The following is a 20,339-nucleotide window of genomic DNA, read 5'->3' as shown; positions in this document are numbered from 1 at the left end:
TGATGTTATTTTAAATGGACAAAAAAAAAGTGCTTTCATTTAAAAAACAAGGACATTTCTAAGTGACCCCAAACTTTTGAACGGTAGTGTATGGCCAGCTATGTAAACTTTACCATTGATTTATCCTGCAATAGATGTCATTCAATTGATAGCATACAGTTTTGTCTTCTTCTAATGCCCCTTAAGGGGAAAGTAATCTAAAAGTAATGGAATGTAATCCGATTACGTTAATGAGTTTGGGTAATCCAAAAGTTACATTACTGATTACAATTTCGGACAGGTAACTAACGGATTACATTTAGAAAGAAACATATCCAACCCTGCCAACATTTTGATCGACGACAACACTAACTAGAGCTGGGTCGATAAACAGAAAATGAAGAACAGTGACTTTGCCATCCTCTTACCGAAGTAATTTTGTGGCATTGCGTGACAACATTTTAATTTACCCAGCACAGTGTGCACCAGTGTAATGATCATGCTATTTAATCAGCTTCTTGATATGCCACACCTGTTAGGTGGATGGATTATCTTGGCAAATGAGAAATGCTCACCAACAGGGATGTAAACAAATTTGTGCACAGAATTTGACAAATAAGCTTTTTGTGCATATGGAACATTTATGGGCCATTTTATTTCAGCTCATGAAACCAACACTTTACATACTGCGTTTTTATTTTTGTTTTGTGTATTTTAATGTCTTATACTTTGAACTGGATAAAGTCAGTCGAGCCCTCCTGTTTAGCTACCTTGCTTTGAAGTATAGCCATTTTATACCTTATTCATTGAATGAGGGAATCATTTTATTAGACTTTTTTGTTGTATGCTAATGTTACAGCATAATACCTCCAGGAGAGCTACTGGGTGTGCAGACTTTTGTTCCAGCCCTACGCCAACACACCAGATTCTACAACTCAACAGAACCTTGTTAAGTGGACTCCGATGTGTTTGAGTAGTGCTGGATCAAAAGGCTGCATACCCAGTGGCCTAGCTCTCCAAATAGAGTTGACCACATGTTTTATACAGGAACACTGCTGTATATTTTACTAAGGCATTTTTCCGACAGTGGTACTGATATGGTATGGAGTATCATTACACTAAGCTGGTATTGATATCGAAGCCAAAATTCTGAACACTTGAGTTTGATCTAGCTAATGATCAGCCCATTGGGGTAGCCTAAACAAATAAAGATGGGCAACCCCATGCTTCAGCCATCTATAGCCTAGCCACTATGCTACTACATCCATTAGGCTACAGGATTATGCTCATTGCTAAAATAGCACACCAGCCTGATAATATGAGCCATCTAGGCTATAGCCCTAAAAATGCAACTTTTTGCCAACACGGGCTCATTCTTGGAGAGGAATATTAGCAGGTGTGTGGTGCGCGGAGACCCCAAAATTGGTATTCAATTGCACTCCAAGAGGCATTAAAAAGGTCTTAAATTCATGGGACCTGTAAGTAAGCCTTGTCCGAGCCAGAACGGCTCATAGGGCAGTTGCGATTTTCCTGATTCTGTAGCATGAAGCAGCTTAATGCACAAGTACACACCCTGGACAGGACTTTAGTCTATTACAGGGCCTAGTTTTAGTTTTCATGCTCACCTTTAATTCAAGATTTAAATCTGATTAACTTCAGAGTTCTCTTTATTTTGCACATTATTGAATACTTGATGAAAACAGAATGGGGAGATATACCTGTCAAACTTGGCACACAGAGCGTACAATACTGCTTATTTGAACATAGGAAAACTCAGGGGGAATACCTTTAATGCAGAAAGTAACAGACTCCAACCGCTTCTGTCCTTCAAAAGAAACCCTTACTAATGGACCCCCGTGCCACCCTCCACTCTGAGAGGCTCAGGGACTGAAGCTGTCCACCAGGTGTTTAGAGTTCCATGGACCTGCGTTGTTGGACAGGAACTGCTGGTTGACCACGGTCTTGGCATTCTGGTAGGAGTGAGCCTCCACCTGCAACAACAAGGTTCCACAAATCATTCACCACAGAGTACATATATCAATGGCTCACATTCATACCTTCAAAAGAAAAAGTCAAATCGTCAGTCAAATAATCCAGCATTACATGATAAATGACACATCCCTGCCAATTATAAATATGTTCATTCAAACAGAGTAGCTTATACAATTCAGGTTACATTTTCAATGATTAGCAATTAACACACACACATACTTTGGCACTGTGGTACGTGGGGAGATCCTGTAGGCAGCGGTATCCTCCCAGAGTTGCAATTTTGCGGAAGTTACTGTAGAGGGCCCTCTTGCACAGCCTGCTGGAGAAGCCAGAGCCACTCACAAACGGGGAACTGAGGGACAGAGAGGAGACTAAAAACATTACCATCCCTGAGGTACCAAAGAAAACTCTCACCACAATGCAGATGTCTAAAGTACTAATCTATATCTAGTAAGTAGTAGAATGTAAGATTGCACCCTACTGTGTCCTTTGCCCTGATATAACCAACATCCCAGGCCCCAGGACCTGCTCTGCTCTGACATACCCATCCACAGTGAAGCCATTGGTGCTGTCTAGGACCTCGATGCTGGCGTCCCCGAGGCACCAGTTGATGCTGAGGTCTGTGCAGTGGGCAGGGCTGAGTGGAGGCCCCACCCCCTCACCGCTGAGGAAAAAAATCTGCTTCCTGCTGAATGGCGGGGCCAGCAGCTCCTCCCAGCCCCCCTCGCCCAGGCGCTTGTTGATCGTCTCCGACACCTTCTCCGAGTACTGGCTGGAGTCACCTGAATAATAGAGACCAGTATATCTAAGTTTTTCATTTCTGTGGGTCTTTCTTTTTTCAATTTTAAAGCCATTGGCTTTTTTCAGTTGCAAAATGTTTACCCAGCACCACACTGGTGATGTACAGTGGTTGGACGAAGTGGCTAAGCAGCGCGCCCTGAATCCCAGTGACAGTCCAGCGGCACAGCTTGTCGCTGTCGGACATGCAGCAGACGCGGGCGCCCCACACACTGGGGTGGAGGAAGGCCACAGGAATCAGGGAGCCCTTGGCGTGGCACTGCAGCTTCAGAGAGGAGTAGCTGCTGCTCAGAGACTTCCTGTGGGGAGACAGATAAGAGTATGTACAGGACATAAGTTAAAAGAGATGGGGGTGGGGGGAATCGATACATTAGAGTATCAAGAGAGAATTGATATATTGTCAAATAATATTACTCCAAGTAACGATCATCTTAGGTCTTCCTATAAATAATGGGGCCGACGTGTGACATTTGGATTAAAAATTCTAAATGGTTTGAAACAAATTATTTTCATGCAGTTCCACATGTATACTTAGAGAAGTAAAAGTGAATATATGCAAATTGACCCATGGCTCCACCTATCCAACAATATAGGCCTAGGACTATACAGAGCCTTCAGAAAGTATTCACACCCCTTGACTTTTTCCACATTTTGTTGTGTTACCGCTTGAATTTAAAATGGATTAAATGTACGTTGTGTGTCACTGGCCTACAAACAATATCCCTAATGTCATAGAGGAAATATGTTTTTTGAAATGTTTACAAAGTAATTAAAAATGAAAAGCTGAAATATCTTGAGTCAATAAGTATTCAACCCCTTTGTTATGACAAGCCTAAATAAGTTCAGGAGTAAACTTTTGCTTAACAAGTAACATAAGTTGCATGGACTCACTCTGTGTGCAATAAGTGTTTAACATGATTTTTGAATGACTACCTCATCTCTGTACCCCACACATACAATTATTTGTGCGGTTCCTCCGTCAAGCAGTGAATTTCAAACACAGATTCAAACACAAATGCTTCCCAATCCCGCGCAAAGGTCACCTATTGGTAGATGGGTAAAAATGAAAAGCAGACATTGACACCAGGCCAAATATACACTGGAGTTGCTTACCAACATTGAATGTTTTTGAGTGGCCTAGTTAAAGTTTTGAATTAAATCAGATTGAAAAATCAATGGCAAGTCTTGAAAATGGCTGTCTAGCAATGATTAACAACCAAATTGACAGAGCTTGAACAATTTTTTAAAGAATAATGTGTGAATATTGTACAATCCAGGTGTACAAAGCTCTAAGAGACTTACCCAGAAAGACTCACAGCTGTAATCGCTGCCAAAGGCAATTGTAACATGTATTGAATCATGGGTGGGAATACTTATATAAATTATACATTTCTGTATTTCACTTCAATACATTTGCAAAAATGTCTAAAAACATGTTTTCACTTTGTCATTATGGAGTATTGTGTGTAGATGGGTGAGAAAAAAAAACAATTTAATACATTGAGTTCAGGCTGTAACAACATGGGGAATATGTCAATGGGTATGAATACTTTCTGAAGCAAGGACTTCCAGGGACTTTTTCAAGAACTTCATTTTAATTACCAAGGACCTCAATATATTCAATTGTGTCATTTATATAATTGTACATATACAAAGTGTAAAAAAAAAAGTAGGCCATTACGACTTTTTTTGCCAAGACATTGATATTCAATTTATTATTACATTCTAAAATATGAGAATACTGTGGACATTGCCTGACTAAATAGATTTTTCTCTAGCCTATGTGGCCAACGCAGGCACAAGTAATAAAGCCAAGCATAGCGGTAGCATTAATCTCACCATTGTTGTTTTTATATTGGGAAGGTGACCAAAACCCAGGTTAATTTTTCAATAGGATTTGTATTGGAAAGCCAAGTTGACGCCAACATTAGAAGTTGTCGTCCTCAAAATAACCGCACCACCCTTCAATTAAAGTGAAGGAGCCACATCTCTCACAAAATCTGATAGAAAATTAAGGGAGCAGGAGAACTTATAAATTGGCTACAATAACAACAAGGACTTTTCACGCACCAAGTTGCGGAAATGTCTGATTTTCAGGGTCAGCCTATTCCAGTACTTGATTTTCTGAGCTCCAAATTCAAGTAGGCAACTTTAAGGCCCTTGTATTGTTTAAAATTGCAGGTCTAACGTGGAAGACATGCATTTGTCATGTTATTTCATTACCAGATCATATTGTGAATAAGGCCACTAGGCCATGTAATTTGTTGTTATTATATCCTGAAAAATGTATAGGAGTAGCATTGGGTGTTGCGCAATTGCCTATCCTACAAAATGAAGCACTGCAGACTGTCCAATCCGAGGCACAAATACATATGAAAATATGAATTTGTTACCGTAACGCTTTCCTGTTAAATCTAATGAGATCCTGCTGTAAATCAAGCAGACTACAGATGATCAACATCAATTCACTAGGGATATAGATCAACGTGGATCCAATCACAACGGTCTTCACCGGAGTAACGCATGATACACCAAAATATTCTGGACATTACTCGTGAATACCTTTTTTCCAGCACTTAGCGCATGCGATGCAACAACAGCCTATCACAACAACAGCCTTATCACAACAGCTCTTTGTCACTTGACTGTCATTAAGAAAATTCCTTCCTGGAGCAGATGATGTGTGAAAATATCAAGGCGTAACTAACCAGCTGGAATCAAGTGCCTGCACATTCAACAAGTATTATGCATAATTATTTAAGAACCACGTTAATGACAGTATCAATTTAAGTATCAAGGTACGGTAACTTTTTCGGTTAGAAGCATTCGATTTTGTATTTGTGTGCCCATGAAAACTGTTTTCACCCCGTAACATAAGTAGACACAAAATGTTAGGTCAGTGGGAAGGAAACCCTGTTCCTGGACAGCCACAGGATTTTGTTCCAACTAGGTACCACACCTGACCGACTGAGATAATTGATCAGTTCAGTGATTGCCTAAATTCAACACACCTGGTCTTCCAGGTCTGTTAAACCAAAAACATCAGGGCCAGGGTTGCCTACCCCTATGTTAGGTAGTTACACTGCATTTCTGAGATCTCCACACAAAAGAAACTGACAGCTAGATCCAGGATTCTTACAAGGTTCAAGTTCAATGTCCAATTTAGCTGATTAATGCCTAATATGATATAAGGACAACTTACACTGCCATAAACACAAGGACAGAAAATATTTTATGTCACAATGTTTAACAAATCTTTCAAGACACCAACCATGATAACAGGTTAAACTCATGAATTGTATTGAATATAGTTATGATCCCCTTTATATCTTAATGTAATGACATGATTTTTTTTTTTGCAGATTATTATAAATGACTTATCAGCAGCTGTAACAAGTTGTACTGTGTAGGAAATGGTCACTGGTACACTAGCTTATAGAAAGACCCACATATACAGTACCCAAAAATGTATACACACGCACTTTGACGTGAACAACACACTTACATGAGGATGCACTGAGCGGCGCCTTTTGGCGTCTGGTTGGTGTAGAGGTGCAGGTAAATCTGGGGCTTGAGCTGGAGCAGGTGGCTGTCGGAGGTGCTCTGGTAGATGGAGCGTTCCTTGTGCTTGGGGTCGTGGCTGAAGAACAGCAGCAGCTGCTTGAACAAATACCTGTACATAAAAAAAGGAATATTAACATTATTTCCTGATATCCAGTAATAATGGCAACGCTGAACTCAAAAAGAGAAGACAATGGATTATCAGAGGGATCCTATTAGGGTTGTGTTCATTATGGCACAAAGGAAAACGGAAAAGAAAAATTAGCGTTTCAAATTGGACAAGCCCAAGTAATCCCTCCCTGTTTCAGTTTGTTTATTCCATTTGGTGCCTAATGAACACGACCAGGATGTAGTCTACCTTTGGAGAGCCCGTCTGGCGATGACGATGGCATGACAGTCATGCACCACGGTGCCACTGAAGCAAAGCCAGCCGCTGTAGCTCGACTGGCCTGTGCCCAATGCCACCACCTCATAGCGCTCACAGGACTGGCCCCCGGTGTCAATCACCTCTGAGGATACACCAACAATACACCCCATAAACACACACTGTTGATGTAAGATTAGGCTGAACAGTGTTTCACACTGAGTATACGTTTACCCAATGTGAAAAATGCAGTGGGTCATATTTTGGGGTGAACTCTTATTTTGGGTCTGGAATGAAACCTATAGTGAGCAGTATGGGAGAACTCACCTCTCTCTAGGACAAAGGCAGCCAGGTGGCTTTTGCAGCTATGGAACTCTGGACACTCCCTCAGGAGGCGCTCAAACCTCTCGCTGCACACTGCTGTCATTCGATGTTTATGCCAGTCTGTGTAACCCACTGGAAACACAGCTAGAGGAGATGTTCATTAAGATCTTTCTAAAGTGTGCTTAAAGGAATACTTCTGGATTTTGGCAACGAGGCTCTTCATCTAGCTACTTAACTAGAGTCAGATGAACTCGTGGATAACATTTTTATGTCTCTGTGTCCAGTATGAAGGAAGTTAGAGATTTCGCGAGCCAATGCTAACTGGCGTTAGCGCAATCGCTGGGAGTCTATGAGTATCTGATAGCATACAGATACCCATAGACTTCCAGTGTTAGCGCAACTACCTCTAACATCCTTCATACTGGACACAGATACATAAAAATGGTATCCACAATTTCATCTGATTATGGGGAAGTAGATAAAGGGCCCCATTGCCAAAATCCTGAAGTATCTCTTTAACTATGTGTGCCTTTACAGAGAAAGTAGCCTGTTCCCTCAATTTTATTTATCCAGGAAGTCCCATTGAGGTCAGAAGACCTATTTTACAAGGGACACTTGGCCCCTCACCCACCTCCAACCCGCTTGCCTCTCTTGGGGCTGCTCTCCAGGTTGTCCAACTGGTCCAGGACCCCTTGTTTGAGGAAGCTGATGTCCCCCTCGGACCGGGGCGGTGTGCCTGGGAGAGAGTACCTGTCACAGTCATCGCTAAAATCCTCCAGGTCAGCTGGCATCAACCTGTGGCCCTGCAGAGGGAGCCTGGGGGAAGATGACTTCTGGACAGGCATGCAGTCTTCTGTCAGCAACGGCCCCAGCAGGTTTGGGGTCCTGGAAACACCACCATCAATACATAGGGTTTTGGCGAAGCCCAGAGGGTCATCGACATCACAGTCGAAATCTCGCCCCATGGCCCCACCACTGCTGCTGATCCGGTGGTGCATCCCCATACCGGGCTCGCCCTCTGAGGGAAAACGCTTCAGCAGAGAGGCCGCCATTCTCGGCAGCCGCTTGTTCACAACGTTATGGTCCACCATTGTATGAGACCTGCTGTAGACTGAAAGGTAACGCCAAAAATACTTAACACATCAACCAAGTTAGGACAGGATTTCTCTGACTACAGCCCTATATATGATCAATGCACGATGAATGCCCATATAACGAAAGTGAGCTAGGTCGGAACTGTTATTAATCGTCCTTGGACATGGCAGGAACCACAGCAAAAAAACGAACTAGCAACGTTAACTGAGTTAAGTTAGTGAAGCAAGATAGGTCGAAATGTTCTCTATACTGAATTTGCAAGCCAAACGATTCACCTGACCTTATCCAACAGGTTAGTGAATTTGCAAGCTAAACCATTTACCTGTCCTTATCCAGCAGGATAAACTCACTTTCGTGATATGCACAAGAGTTCTGTAATGACAAGTTGTAACAAGCCTTGTTTGGCTTCCTAATGCATAGCAACCGTGAATCTTTCAATTAATTAGTGACATAGCGTTACTTTCACATTAAAGGTTCTAGCTGTGAACATAAAACTTAAATTGTTACCGTCACCCCGAAATGTCAATTGAAGGTTGACGTTCCCTCGATGGATTTGGACACGAGCAGGAGCTTCTGACGTGTTTGGGATAAAACAATAGTGTTGCTGTTTAGCTAACGTTACACACATCTACAATCTTGATGGCGAGTCGTCGTTGAAAGGGAAATGTCATGTTCTACTTCATATTCATCATCTCCACCCCATCAACATATGAAAATTGCGCGTTTCTATGTTCAATAGAATAACTTTTTTTTTCTCGTTTTGTGTTTGCTTGTCTAGAAATGTAGGCTCCTGCATGCGGGGGAACTGGGTTATACATCTTGTCAAGTAGAATTGTTTTGCATTTTAGCAAACCTTAACTATTTTCCTAACATTAACCCAATTCTCCTCACCTATTACGTTAATTCTCCTAACCTGCTACGAGTTGTGAATTCTGACATAAGATGTATCCCATGCCAATCATTTAGGCTGGCCTGTATGGAGTGGCATCTCTGGCATGTGTTTGAATTTGCAGGCAAGTGGTGTACAAAATCTAAAAGCATGCCGATGCAAATACATTGATTGGGTAATTTATTGATTATGGTTATATTTGTATTTATTATGGATCCCCATTCAGCAGCTACTCTTCCTGGGGTCCAGCAAAATTAAGGCACGTCACAATACATTCACAGATTTCACAACACACTTGTGCCTTCAGGCCCCTATTCCATCACGAGCACATATCTACAGTACTTCAATCCATGTGTATGTATGTATGTGTATAGCGTGCATGTTATCGTGTGTGTATGCATGTGTCTGTGCCTATGTTTGTGTTGCTTCATAGTCCCTGCTGTTTCATAAGGTGTATTTTTATGTTTTTTTAAATCTAATTTTACTGCTTGCATCAGTTACTTGATGTGGAATAGAGTTCCATGTAGTCATGGCTCTATGTAGTACTGTGCGCCTCCCATAGTCTGCTCTGGACTTGGGGACTGTGAAGACCTCTTGTGGCATGTCTTGTGGGGTATGCATGGGTGTCCGAGCTGTGCGCCAGTAGTTCAAACAGACAGCTCGGTGCATTCAACATGTCAATACCTCTCATAAAAAACAAGTAGTGATGAAGTCAATCTCTCCTCCACTTTGAGCCAGGAGAGATTGAAATGCATATTATTAATATTAGCTCTCTGTGTACATCCAAGGGCCAGCTGTGCTACCCTGTTCTGAGTCAATGGCAACTTTCCTAAGTCCTTTTTTGTGGCACCTGACCACACGGCCCCACGGTAGTCCAGGTGTGACAAAACTAGGGCCAGTAGTACCTGCCTTGTTGATAGTGCTGTTAAGAAGGTAGAGCAGCATTTTATTATTGATATACTTCTCCCCATCTTAGCCGCTGTTGTATCAATGTGTTTTGATCATGACAGTTTAAAATCCAGGGTTACTCCAAGCAGTTTAGTCATCTCAACTTGCTCAATTTCCACATGATTTATTACAGGATTTAGTTGAGGTTTAGGGTTTAGTCAATGATTTGTCCCAAATACAATGCTTTTAGTTTTATAAATATTTATGACTAATTTGTTCCTTGCCACCCACTCACTCTAAAGATAACTGCAACTCTTTGGTAAGTGTTGCAGTCATTTCAGTCGCTGTAGTAGCTGACATGTATAGAGTTGAGTCATACACATATATAGAAACTCTGGCTTTACTCAACCAGTGTGGCATGTCATTAGTAAAGATTGAAAAAAGTAATGGGCCTGGACAGCTACACTGGGAAATTCCTGATTCTACCTGGATTATGTTGGAAAGGCTTCCTTTAAAGAACACCTTCTGTGTTCTGTTAGACCGGTAACTCTTTATTCACAATATAGCAGGGGGTGTAAAGTCATAACACACAAGTTTTTCCAGCGGCAGACAATGATTGATAATGACAAAAGCTGCACTAAATTCTAACAAAACAGACCCCACAATCTTTTTATCATCAACTTCTCTAAGTCATTTGTGTAAGTGCTTTGCTTGTTGAGTGTCCATGCTAAAATTCTGTTGTCAATTTGTTTACTTGAAATAGCATTGTATCTGGTCACATTCCTGGTCAAACACAGCTGATGGTTCCTTTTAACATGAGTCTTCAATGTTCCCAGGTAAGAAGTTTTAGGTTGTAGTTATTATAGGAATTATTGGACTATTTCTCTCTCTACCATTTGTATTTCATTAACCTTTGACAATTGGATGTTGTTATAGACACTTTAGTATTGCCAGTGTACCAGTATAGTTTCCTTCCCTCTCCTCACTACTCCCTGGGCTCGAACCAGGAACACATCGACAACAGCCACCCTCGAAGCAGCGTAACCCATGCAGAGCAAGGGGAACAACCACTCCAAGTCTCAGAGTGAGTGACGTTTGAAACGCTATTAGCGCGCACCCCGCTAACTAGCTAGCCATTTCACATCGGTTACACAAGCCTAATCTCGGGAGATTTCTTTTGATTTTACCTTTATTTTACTAGGCAAGTCAGTTAAGAACAAATTCTTATTTTCAATGACGGCCTAGGAACAGTGGGTTAACTGCCTGTTCAGGGGCAGAACGACAGATTTGTACCTTGTCAGCTCGGGGATTTGAACTTGCAACCTTCCGGTTACTAGTCCAACACTCTAACCACTAGGCTACCCTGCCGCGATGATAGGCTTGAAGTCATAAACAGCGCAATGCTTGACGCACAACGAAGAGCTGCTGACAAAACGCTGTGCTGTTTGAATGAATGCTTACGAGCCAGCTGGTGCCTACCACCACTCAGTCAGACTGCTCTATCAAATAATAGACTTAGTTATAACATAATAACACACAGAAATACGAGCCTTGGGTCATTAATATGGTCGAATCTGGAAACTATCATCTCGAAAACAAGACGTTTATTCTTTCAGTGAAATAGGAACCGTTCTGTATTTTATCTAAGGGGTGGCATCCATTAGTCTAAATATTCGTGTTACATTGCACAACCTTCAATGTTATGTCATAATTACGTAAAATTCTGGCAAATTACGCGGCCCAAACTGTTGCATATACACTGATTCTGCGTGCAATGAATGCAAGAGAAGTGACACAATTTCACCTGGTTAATATTGCCTGCTAACCTGGATTTCTTTTAGCTAAATATGCAGGTTTAAAAATATATACTTCTGTGTATTGATTTTAAGAAAGGCATTGATGTTCATGGTTAGGTACACATTGGAGCAGTCTCCTCGTGGAGTGCAATGGAGGCAGGTGGTTAGAGCATTGGACTAGTTAACTGTAAGGTTGCAAGATTGAATCCCCCGAGTTGACAAGGTGAAAATCTGTCGTTCTGCCCCTGAACGAGGCAGTTAGGTTGCATATGATTTTGTGGCCCGTGCCATATACTGCCTGTCAAGGCAGGGGTGAAGATGACATAACATCGTCTGCACACTAGAGGGCAGCAAAGTAGCTACGTAAATTAGCGGCCTGAGCTGCAGTGTCGGCTCTTCTGCAAGAGTGTAGGTTTTCATTTCAGCAATCACCCCATCAAAAGATTAAGAAACTATATAAACAATTTGAAAATGGTGCTGAATGTTGTAGCCTCTACACAAGCATTTTAACACACATTGGCCCCAATTAAAAGCAACCTACAAAAACAGGTTCACTGTTACATCCAACTCTAGCTCACAGTTTGCCTTTGTGGCGAACAACCAGGCCTCATGCTAAATTCCTGGAAATCATTTTTGTAATTTGTTCCTTAAGTTAATTATCATCTTCAAGTCAGTCAATTAGTCTTAACTATTAGAAATAGGAGACCCCCCCCCCCCCCCCCCCCCCCCCCCACACACACACACACACAGCGGCAGTTAACACAGCCTTGCCTTGTTTTACAGCTCTTGCCCATCTCAGTGGGCTAGTAAACAGCAGCCGGGGCTGGCTTATGGGGGGGGGGGGGGGGGGGGTAGTATAGCATGGATGGTGCGGTCTGGAGGATGTGGTGGTGGGGGTTTCTATTCCTAATAGCTGAGGGGAGGGGGAGTCTAATGGGGGGCTGACAGGGGCCTCTGAATGTGCAGCTGTATTCATCACTGTTGTTGGATCCCTTCTCCTTTAATTTTAGTAAGATAACTCAAGCCAGAGTGTAAACATGTCTGTCCCTGGATGGCATGTTTATATAAAGCAACACACGGATGAAATACGGCTTGACAACCTTGGCATCGGTATTCTAGCCTTTTTACATCTCCGATCAGAGTAGTGAGACAGAGATTCATGACTTGTTCTCCTAATCTGGATTGAGAAAATATTTTCAATACTTATTTACTTTGAACATGTTATGGGTTCCAAATGGAGGCTTCCTTCCTGCCAAGAAATTATACTAAATGTTAAATTCCTTCCAATTTCCCTGAAAAAATGCACTACTCTGGTTTTGCTGATAGCATTATGGGGCCCGGCCTCATTCAATGAAGGAATTAAATTATGTCCCTATTCAGCCAAATCAAACATGCAGCAGGAGGTCATGTCTGCACTGGCATAACAAATGTACAACCTTTATAGTCACAGGAAGAATCAAAAAACATTGGTGAGGGCCATTGCAACCTGAACCTAAGATATGTTACATTAACTTTACCATTCCAAGACAACGTTGTGTGTGTGCTCGTAGATTTCCAGTTGACCTCTCCAAAGAAGGTTGCCACTGGGCTATAGAGTTAACTGACATCTGGTGAAAAGAGTTGTGGATTTAGAGAGGCCAAAAGAAAAGTAAAATTGACCGATCGATTTCTCCTCCTCCGCATGTACCCTCCCCCGTTTCTTTTAGCCCCTGTTGACCTCTGCCCTTTTCTTTCTTGTCATTTCACCCCCACCTGTTCCTGTTCCCTCGTCCCTCCTGCCCCGCCTTTCATCTCCCATCTGCCAGAGTAGCTCCAGGAGGAGAGTGAGGGATATGGGGAGTGAGGAACAGGAGGAGAGAGAGAGAGAGAGAGAGAGGGATATGAGGAGCGAGGGACAGGAGGAGAGGGAAGGATATGAAGAGGAAAGGATATGAGGAGAGAGGGAGAGATATGAGGAGAGGGAAGGATATGAAGAGGGAAGGAAATGAGGGGAGAGATATGAGGAGCGAGGGACAGGAGGATAGAGGCAGGGATATGGGGAGCGAGAGATAGGAGGATAGAGGTAGGGATAGGTGGAGCGAGGGACTGGAGGATAGAGGCAGGGATATGGGGAGCAAGGGAGGGATATGGGGAGAGCGAGGGACAGGAGGAGAGGGAGGGATATGGGGGGAGCGAGGGACTGGAGGATAGAGGCAGGGATATGGGGAGCAAGGGAGGGATATGGGGAGAGCGAGGGACAGGAGGAGAGGGAGGGATATGGGGAGAGCGAGGGACAGGAGGAGAGGGAGTGATATGGGGAGAGAGAGGAATATGGGGAGTGAGGGACAGGAGGAGAGAGGGAGGGAAATGGGGAGAGAGGGATATGAGGAGCGAGGGAAAGCAGGATAGAGAGGTGGGATATGGGGAGCGAGGGACAGGAGGAGAGGTAGAAGTGAAAACTGGCAGATCTCGCTATAGTCTTATCCTGTATTAAATCCTGTATTAAATTATCATCATGCTACCACATGAAACAAAGAGGATTGTGAGTCACATTGTAAAATTGATTTCTGTTCCTCAAGCTGATAAACCATTTAATGTTATGTATTTCACCGCATTTGTTTATGATAACAATTATATACAGGAAGTGATTTGTCTGTGGAAGTTTAGACTTTTTGGAAACGGATAGTTTAGGATAAAAATATTTAAAGACAAGGAGGGATATCAATGTATTTAGCCATTGTTTTCTTGGACATGGCAGATGTAAAATGAAAAGACTAGAGACTTGCACATCCATGCCTCAAAAACACACAAATTACCCTTATTGATACATGCCTTACAATATCTGACAATGGAGATATTCTTATTGGGATTGTGGTTGGGGTGTTCGTCTTTGGGCCAAGCAATAAGAGTTTGTGGCCCGCAAAGGACCTTGTATTACAGTATCATAAGACATGTCCTTACACACACATGAAAAATAGCTATAACATCACATAGACACACACATACTTACCCTACATACACTTAACCCACATGCTTGCACATGAGCAGCATATCAATGAGCACAACCTACCACACCCAGCCACATGCTCCAGCACAACCCCCACCCCTCCTTTTGTCCCGTCCCACAGTCAGACTGCAGTCTGGGGGTAGGGAGGTAGGAGTAGTGGCCAGAACAGCCTGGCTTTTCCCCTGAGGGTCTGGGGAACTTGGCCTGATTCTCCCCCAACTCTCCCGCTCTCCCTTTAGGGAAAGGGTCTCTGGGCAGCTGTATTGTGAACCAGGCAGATGCTTGTCCTTTTGATGGGAGGGCAGGGGTAACTCTGTGAATCCTCTTCCCAGGTTCCCATGCCCCATGGCAGGCTTGTGTCACACCCCTCGAGGGGATACAAATGAAACAGCACCAGAGAGGGAGCGAGACCAGGCACACAGTCCATCTGCTCCTTGACACAAAGACCTCTCAGATATACCTATAGATATGCACAGCATTGGTCCGCATATAAAGACAACAGGTATGCTATCTTACTGGGGAACAGAGTGTGATATTGAAATAAGAATCTTTGACCTACTACTACTGTATATGATGAAAATGTAGCTATACAACAGGGTATGAGAGAGTGAAATAGAACCATCATTACTGTATGTGAAGACAATAGGATTATGTAATAACCAGAGAAATAATAACCAGGAAAACAATATAGAAATGTTTATGGTAATGTATTAAAAGCTGGAGTTAAAGACACAACTGGAAGCCTAACTTGTATTCCTTGAACTACAAAACACTAGGAACACCTTCCTTTGTTTGCCCTCAGAACAGCTTCAATTAATTGGGGCATGGACTCTGCAAGGTGTTAAAAGCGTTCCACAGAGATGCTGGCCCATGTTGACCATAATGCTTCCCCCAGTTATGTCAAGTTGGCTGGTAGTGGATCTCTACTACTATCTCTACGAATAGCTTGTTCCATCTCATCCCACAGATGTTCAGTTGGCTTGAGATCTGGTGACTGGGCAGGCCACTGCAGTAAGTTGAAGTTACTGTCATGTAAGTGTATCCATTCCTGGACAATCCTATCCTTGTGGCATTGGGCATTATCCTGCTGAAGAAATCAATTTGCAGATGGATATACTACTGCCATGAAGGGATGCACCTGATTGGCAATGTTCAGTATCAATGATGTTCAGATATCTATAGCATAGATCAAAGTAGGCTAGTCTTATCTGGTTAATATCCAGCACTAGTTTTGGGGCTTTTTTAGGAGGTAGTTGCTATGTTTTAAGGCATTGGCAGCTAATCTTTATTAAATAACCATAACATTTTACATATACTTACTGTACAAAACATTAGCAACACCTGCTCTTTCCATGTCATAGACTGACCAGGTTAATCCAGGTGAAAGCTATGATCCCTTACTGATGTCATTGTTAAATACACTACAGTTTGTGTAAATCAAATCTAATTTTATTTGTCACATGCGTCGAATACAACAGGTGTAGTAGACCTTACAGTGAAATGCTTACTTACAAGCCCTTAACCAACAATGCAGTTTTGAGAAAATGCCTAAAAAATTAAATAAATAAATAATTCAAGAGCAGCAGCAAAATAACAATAGCGAGGCTATATACAGGGGGTACCGGTATAGAGTCAATGTGCGAGGGCACCGGTTAGTCGAGGTAATATGTACATTAAGGTAAAGGTATTAAAGTGACTATACATAGATAAGAGAGTATCAGCAGTGTAAAAGAGGGGGGGGGGGCAATACAAATAGTCTGGGTAGCCATTTCATTAGATGTTCAGGAGTCTTATGACTTGAGGGTAGAAGCCACTTGGACCAAGACTTGGCGCTCCGGATACTGCTTGCTGTGCGATAGCAGAGAGAACAGTCTATGACTAGGGTGGCTGGAGTCTTTTTGATAATTTAGGGCCTTCCTCCGTCACCGCCTGGTATAGAGATCCTGGATGGCAGGAAGCTTGGCCCCAGTGATGTACTGGGCCGTACGCAACTACCCTCTGTAGTGCCTTGCGGTCGGAGGCCGAGTAGGTGCCATACCAGGCAGTGATGCAACCCATCAGGATGCTCTCGATGGTGCAGCTGTACAACCTTTTGAGGATTTGAGGACCCATGCCAAATCTTTTCAGTCTAGGTTAGGAATAGGTTTTGTCGTGCCCTCTTCACGACTATCTTGGTGTGCTTGGACCATGATAGTTTGTTGGTTATGTGGATGCCAAGAATGGGGGTGTGCTCGGTCCTCCTTTTCCTGTAGTTCACAATTATCTCCTTTGTCTTAATCACTTTGAGGGAGAGGTTGTTGTTCTTGCACCACACGGTCAGGTCTGTGACCTCCTTCAAATAGGCTGTCTCGTTGTTGTCGGGGAACAGGCCTACCACTGTTGTGTCATCGGCAAACTTAATGATGGTGTTGGAGTCGTGCCTGGTCGTGCAGTCAGGAGTGAACCGGGAGTGCAGGAGAGGATTGAGCACGCACCCCTGGGGGGCCCCCGTGTTGAGGATCAGCGTGGAGGATGTGTTGTTACCTACCCTTACCACCTGGGGGGTGGCCCGTCAGCAAGTACAGGATCCAGTTGCAGAGGGAGGTGTTTAGTCCCAGGGTCCTTAGCTTAGTGATGAGCTTTGAGGGCACTATGGTGTTGAGCTTGAGCTGTACTCAATGAATAGCATTCTCACATAGGTGGTCCTTTTGTCTAGGTGTGAAAGGGCAGTGTGGGTTGCAATAGAGATTGCATCATCTGTGGATCTGTTGGGGCGGTATGCAAATTGGAGTGGGTCTACGGTTTCTGGGATAATGGTGTTGATGTGAGCCATGAGCAGCCTTTCAAAGCCTTTCATGGCTACAGACATGAGTGTTATGGGTCGGTAGTCATTTAGGCAGGATACCTTAGTCTTCTTGGGCACAGGGACTGTGGTGGTCTGCTTGAAACATGTTGGTATTACACTCCGATAGGGAAAGGTTGAAAATTGTTAGTGAAGACACTTGGCAGTTGATCAGCGCATGCTCTGAGTATACGTCCTGGTAATCCGTCTGGCCCTGCGACCTTGTGAATGTTGACCTGTTTAATGCTGAAGGTAAAAATCTGTTATTCTGCCCCTGAACAAGGCAGTTAACTCACTGTTCCTAGGCCATCATTGAAAATAAGAATTTGTTCTTAACTGACTTGCCTAATTAAATAAAGGTAAAATAAAAAAAATATTGGCTGCGGAGAGAGTGAGAGTGAGAGTGGCTGTGCTTCCCTTAGTAGTCTGTAATAGTTTGCAAGCCCTGCCACATCCGACGAGTGTTGGTGCTGGTGTATTACAATTCGATCTTAGTCCTGTATTGATGCTTTGCCTCTTTGATGGTTCATCGGAGGGCATAGCGGGGTTTCTTATGAGCTTCCGGGTTAGAGTCCTGCTCCTTGAAAGTGGCAGCTCTAGCCTTTAGCGGATGTTGTCTGTAATCCATGGCTTCTGGTTGGGGTATGTGCAGTTGAAGTTGGAAGTTTACATATACTTAGGTTGGAGTCATTAAAACTAGTTTTTCAACCACTCCACAAATTTCTTGTTCACAAACTATAGTTTTGGCAAGTTGGTTAGGACATCTACTTTGTGCATGACACAAGTAATTTTTCCAACAATTGTTTACAGACAGATTTTTTCACTTATAATTCACTGTATCACAATTCCAGTGGGTCAGAAGTTTAATTACACTAAGTTGACTGTGCCTTTAAACAGCTTGGAAAATTCCAGAAAATTATGTCATGGCTTGAGAAGCTTCTGATAGGCTAATTGACATCATTTGAGTCAATTGGAGGTGTCTGTTGTTCCCACATGCTTCAAGAGGGCCACCATTGTTCCTGTTCCCAAGAAAGCTAAGGTAACTGAGCTAAACGACTACCGCCCCGTAGCACTCACTTCCGTCATCATGAAGTGCTTTGAGAGACTAGTCAAGGACCATATCACCTCCACCCTACCTGACACCCTAGACCCACTCCAATTTGCTTACCGCCCAAATAGGTCCACAGATGATGCAATCTCAACCACACTGCACACTGCCCTAACCCATCTGGACAAGAGGAATACCTATGTGAGAATGCTGTTCATCGACTACAGCTCGGCATTTAACACCATAGTGCCCTCCAAGCTCATCATCAAGCTCGAGACCCTGGGTCTCGACCCCGCCCTGTGCAACTGGGTACTGGACTTCCTGACGGGCCGCCCCCAGGTGGTGAGGGTAGGCAACAACATCTCCACCCCGCTGATCCTCAACGCTGGGGCCCCACAAGGGTGCGTTCTGAGCCCTCTCCTGTACTCTCTGTTCACCCACGACTGCGTGGCCACGCACGCCTCCAACTCAATCATCAAGTTTGCGGACGACACAACAGTGGTAGGCTTGATTACCAACAACGACGAGACGGCCTACAGGGAGGAGGTGAGGGCCCTCGGAGTGTGGTGTCAGGAAAATAACCTCACACTCAACGTCAACAAAACTAAGGAGATGATTGTGGACTTCAGGAAACAGCAGAGGGAACACCCCCCTATCCACATCGATGGAACAGTAGTGGAGAGGGTAGTAAGTTTTAAGTTCCTCGGCGTACACATCACAGACAAACTGAATTGGTCCACCCACACAGACAGCATCGTGAAGAAGGCGCAGCAGCGCCTCTTCAACCTCAGGAGGCTGAAGAAATTCACACTCACAAACTTCTACAGATGCACAATCGAGAGCATCCTGTCGGGCTGTATCACCGCCTGGTACGGCAACTGCTCCGCCCACAACCGTAAGGCTCTCCAGAGGGTAGTGAGGTCTGCACAACGCATCACCGGGGGCAAACTACCTGCCCTCCAGGACACCTACACCACCCGATGTCACAGGAAGGCCATAAAGATCATCAAGGACAACAACCACCCGAGCCACTGCCTGTTCACCCCGCTATCATCCAGAAGGCGAGGTCAGTACAGGTGCATCAAAGCTGGGACCAAGAGACTGAAAAACAGCTTCTATCTCAAGGCCATCAGACTGTTAAACAGCCACCACTAACATTGAGTGGCTGCTGCCAACACACTGACTCAACTCCAGCCACTTTAATAATGTGAATTGATGGGAAATTATGTAAAATATATCACTAGCCACTTTAAACAATGCTACCTAATATAATGTTTACATACCCTACATTATTAATCTCATATGTATACGAATATACTGTACTCTATATCATCTACTGCATCTTTATGTAATACATGTATCACTAGCCACTTTAACTATGCCACTTTGTTTACATACTCATCTCATATGTATATACTGTACTCAATACCATCTACTGTATCTTGCCTATGCCGCTCTGTACCATCACTCATTCATATATCTTTATGTACATATTCTTTATCCCCTTACATTTGTGTCTATAAGGTAGTAGTTTTGGAATTGTTAGCTAGATTACTTGTTGGTTATTACTGCATTGTCGGAACTAGAAGCACAAGCATTTCACTACACTCGCATTAACATCTGCTAACAATGTGTATGTGACAAATAAAATTGGATTTGATTACCTGTGGATGTATTTCAAGGCCTACCTTCAAACTCAGTGCCTCTTTGCTTGACATCATGGGAAAGTCAAAACAAATCAGCCAAGACCTCAGAAAAACAATTGTAGACCTCCACAAGTCTGGTTCATCATTGGGAG

At 43.3% G+C, this 20,339-nt stretch overlaps 1 protein-coding gene across 4 annotated transcripts; it reads right to left on the bottom strand.

Moving 5' to 3' along the window:
• Positions 1-1,628: 1,628 nt before the first annotated feature.
• Positions 1,629-9,053, bottom strand: adad2 (adenosine deaminase domain containing 2). Of its 4 annotated transcripts, none has more exons than XM_020463787.2 (9): positions 8,621-9,053; positions 7,650-8,129; positions 7,022-7,150; positions 6,689-6,839; positions 6,275-6,442; positions 2,854-3,068; positions 2,516-2,753; positions 2,191-2,323; positions 1,629-1,970 (listed from the first exon to the last, which is right to left on the bottom strand). In XM_020463787.2, the coding sequence occupies exons 1-9, from the start codon at positions 8,739-8,741 to the stop codon at positions 1,860-1,862; spliced, it is 1,746 nt and encodes a 581-aa protein (XP_020319376.1). In that variant the 5' UTR covers positions 8,742-9,053; the 3' UTR covers positions 1,629-1,859. The 4 variants fall into 4 exon arrangements, with proteins under 4 accessions (XP_020319376.1, XP_020319374.1, XP_020319375.1 ...); XM_020463785.2 differs by having other exon boundaries at positions 7,022-7,162; positions 8,621-9,050; XM_020463786.2 differs by having other exon boundaries at positions 7,022-7,162; positions 8,627-9,050.
• Positions 9,054-20,339: the final 11,286 nt, after the last annotated feature.

This window comes from Oncorhynchus kisutch, linkage group LG28, assembly GCF_002021735.2.
Source record: "Oncorhynchus kisutch isolate 150728-3 linkage group LG28, Okis_V2, whole genome shotgun sequence".
Classification (NCBI taxonomy): Eukaryota; Metazoa; Chordata; class Actinopteri; order Salmoniformes; family Salmonidae; genus Oncorhynchus; species Oncorhynchus kisutch.
This window is presented reverse-complemented; position numbering and strand designations above follow the sequence as displayed.

Coding starts and splice junctions, on each gene's coding strand:
- adad2 (XM_020463785.2), bottom strand. CDS start 8,741: ATGTGTGTAACGTTAGCTAAACAGCAACACTATTGTTTTATCCCAAAC. Junction 8,130..8,620: donor ATTGACATTTCGGGGTGACG/GTAACAATTTAA, acceptor GTTACCTTTCAG/TCTACAGCAGGTCTCATACA. Junction 6,443..6,688: donor GCCAGACGGGCTCTCCAAAG/GTAGACTACATC, acceptor TTTTATGTACAG/GTATTTGTTCAAGCAGCTGC.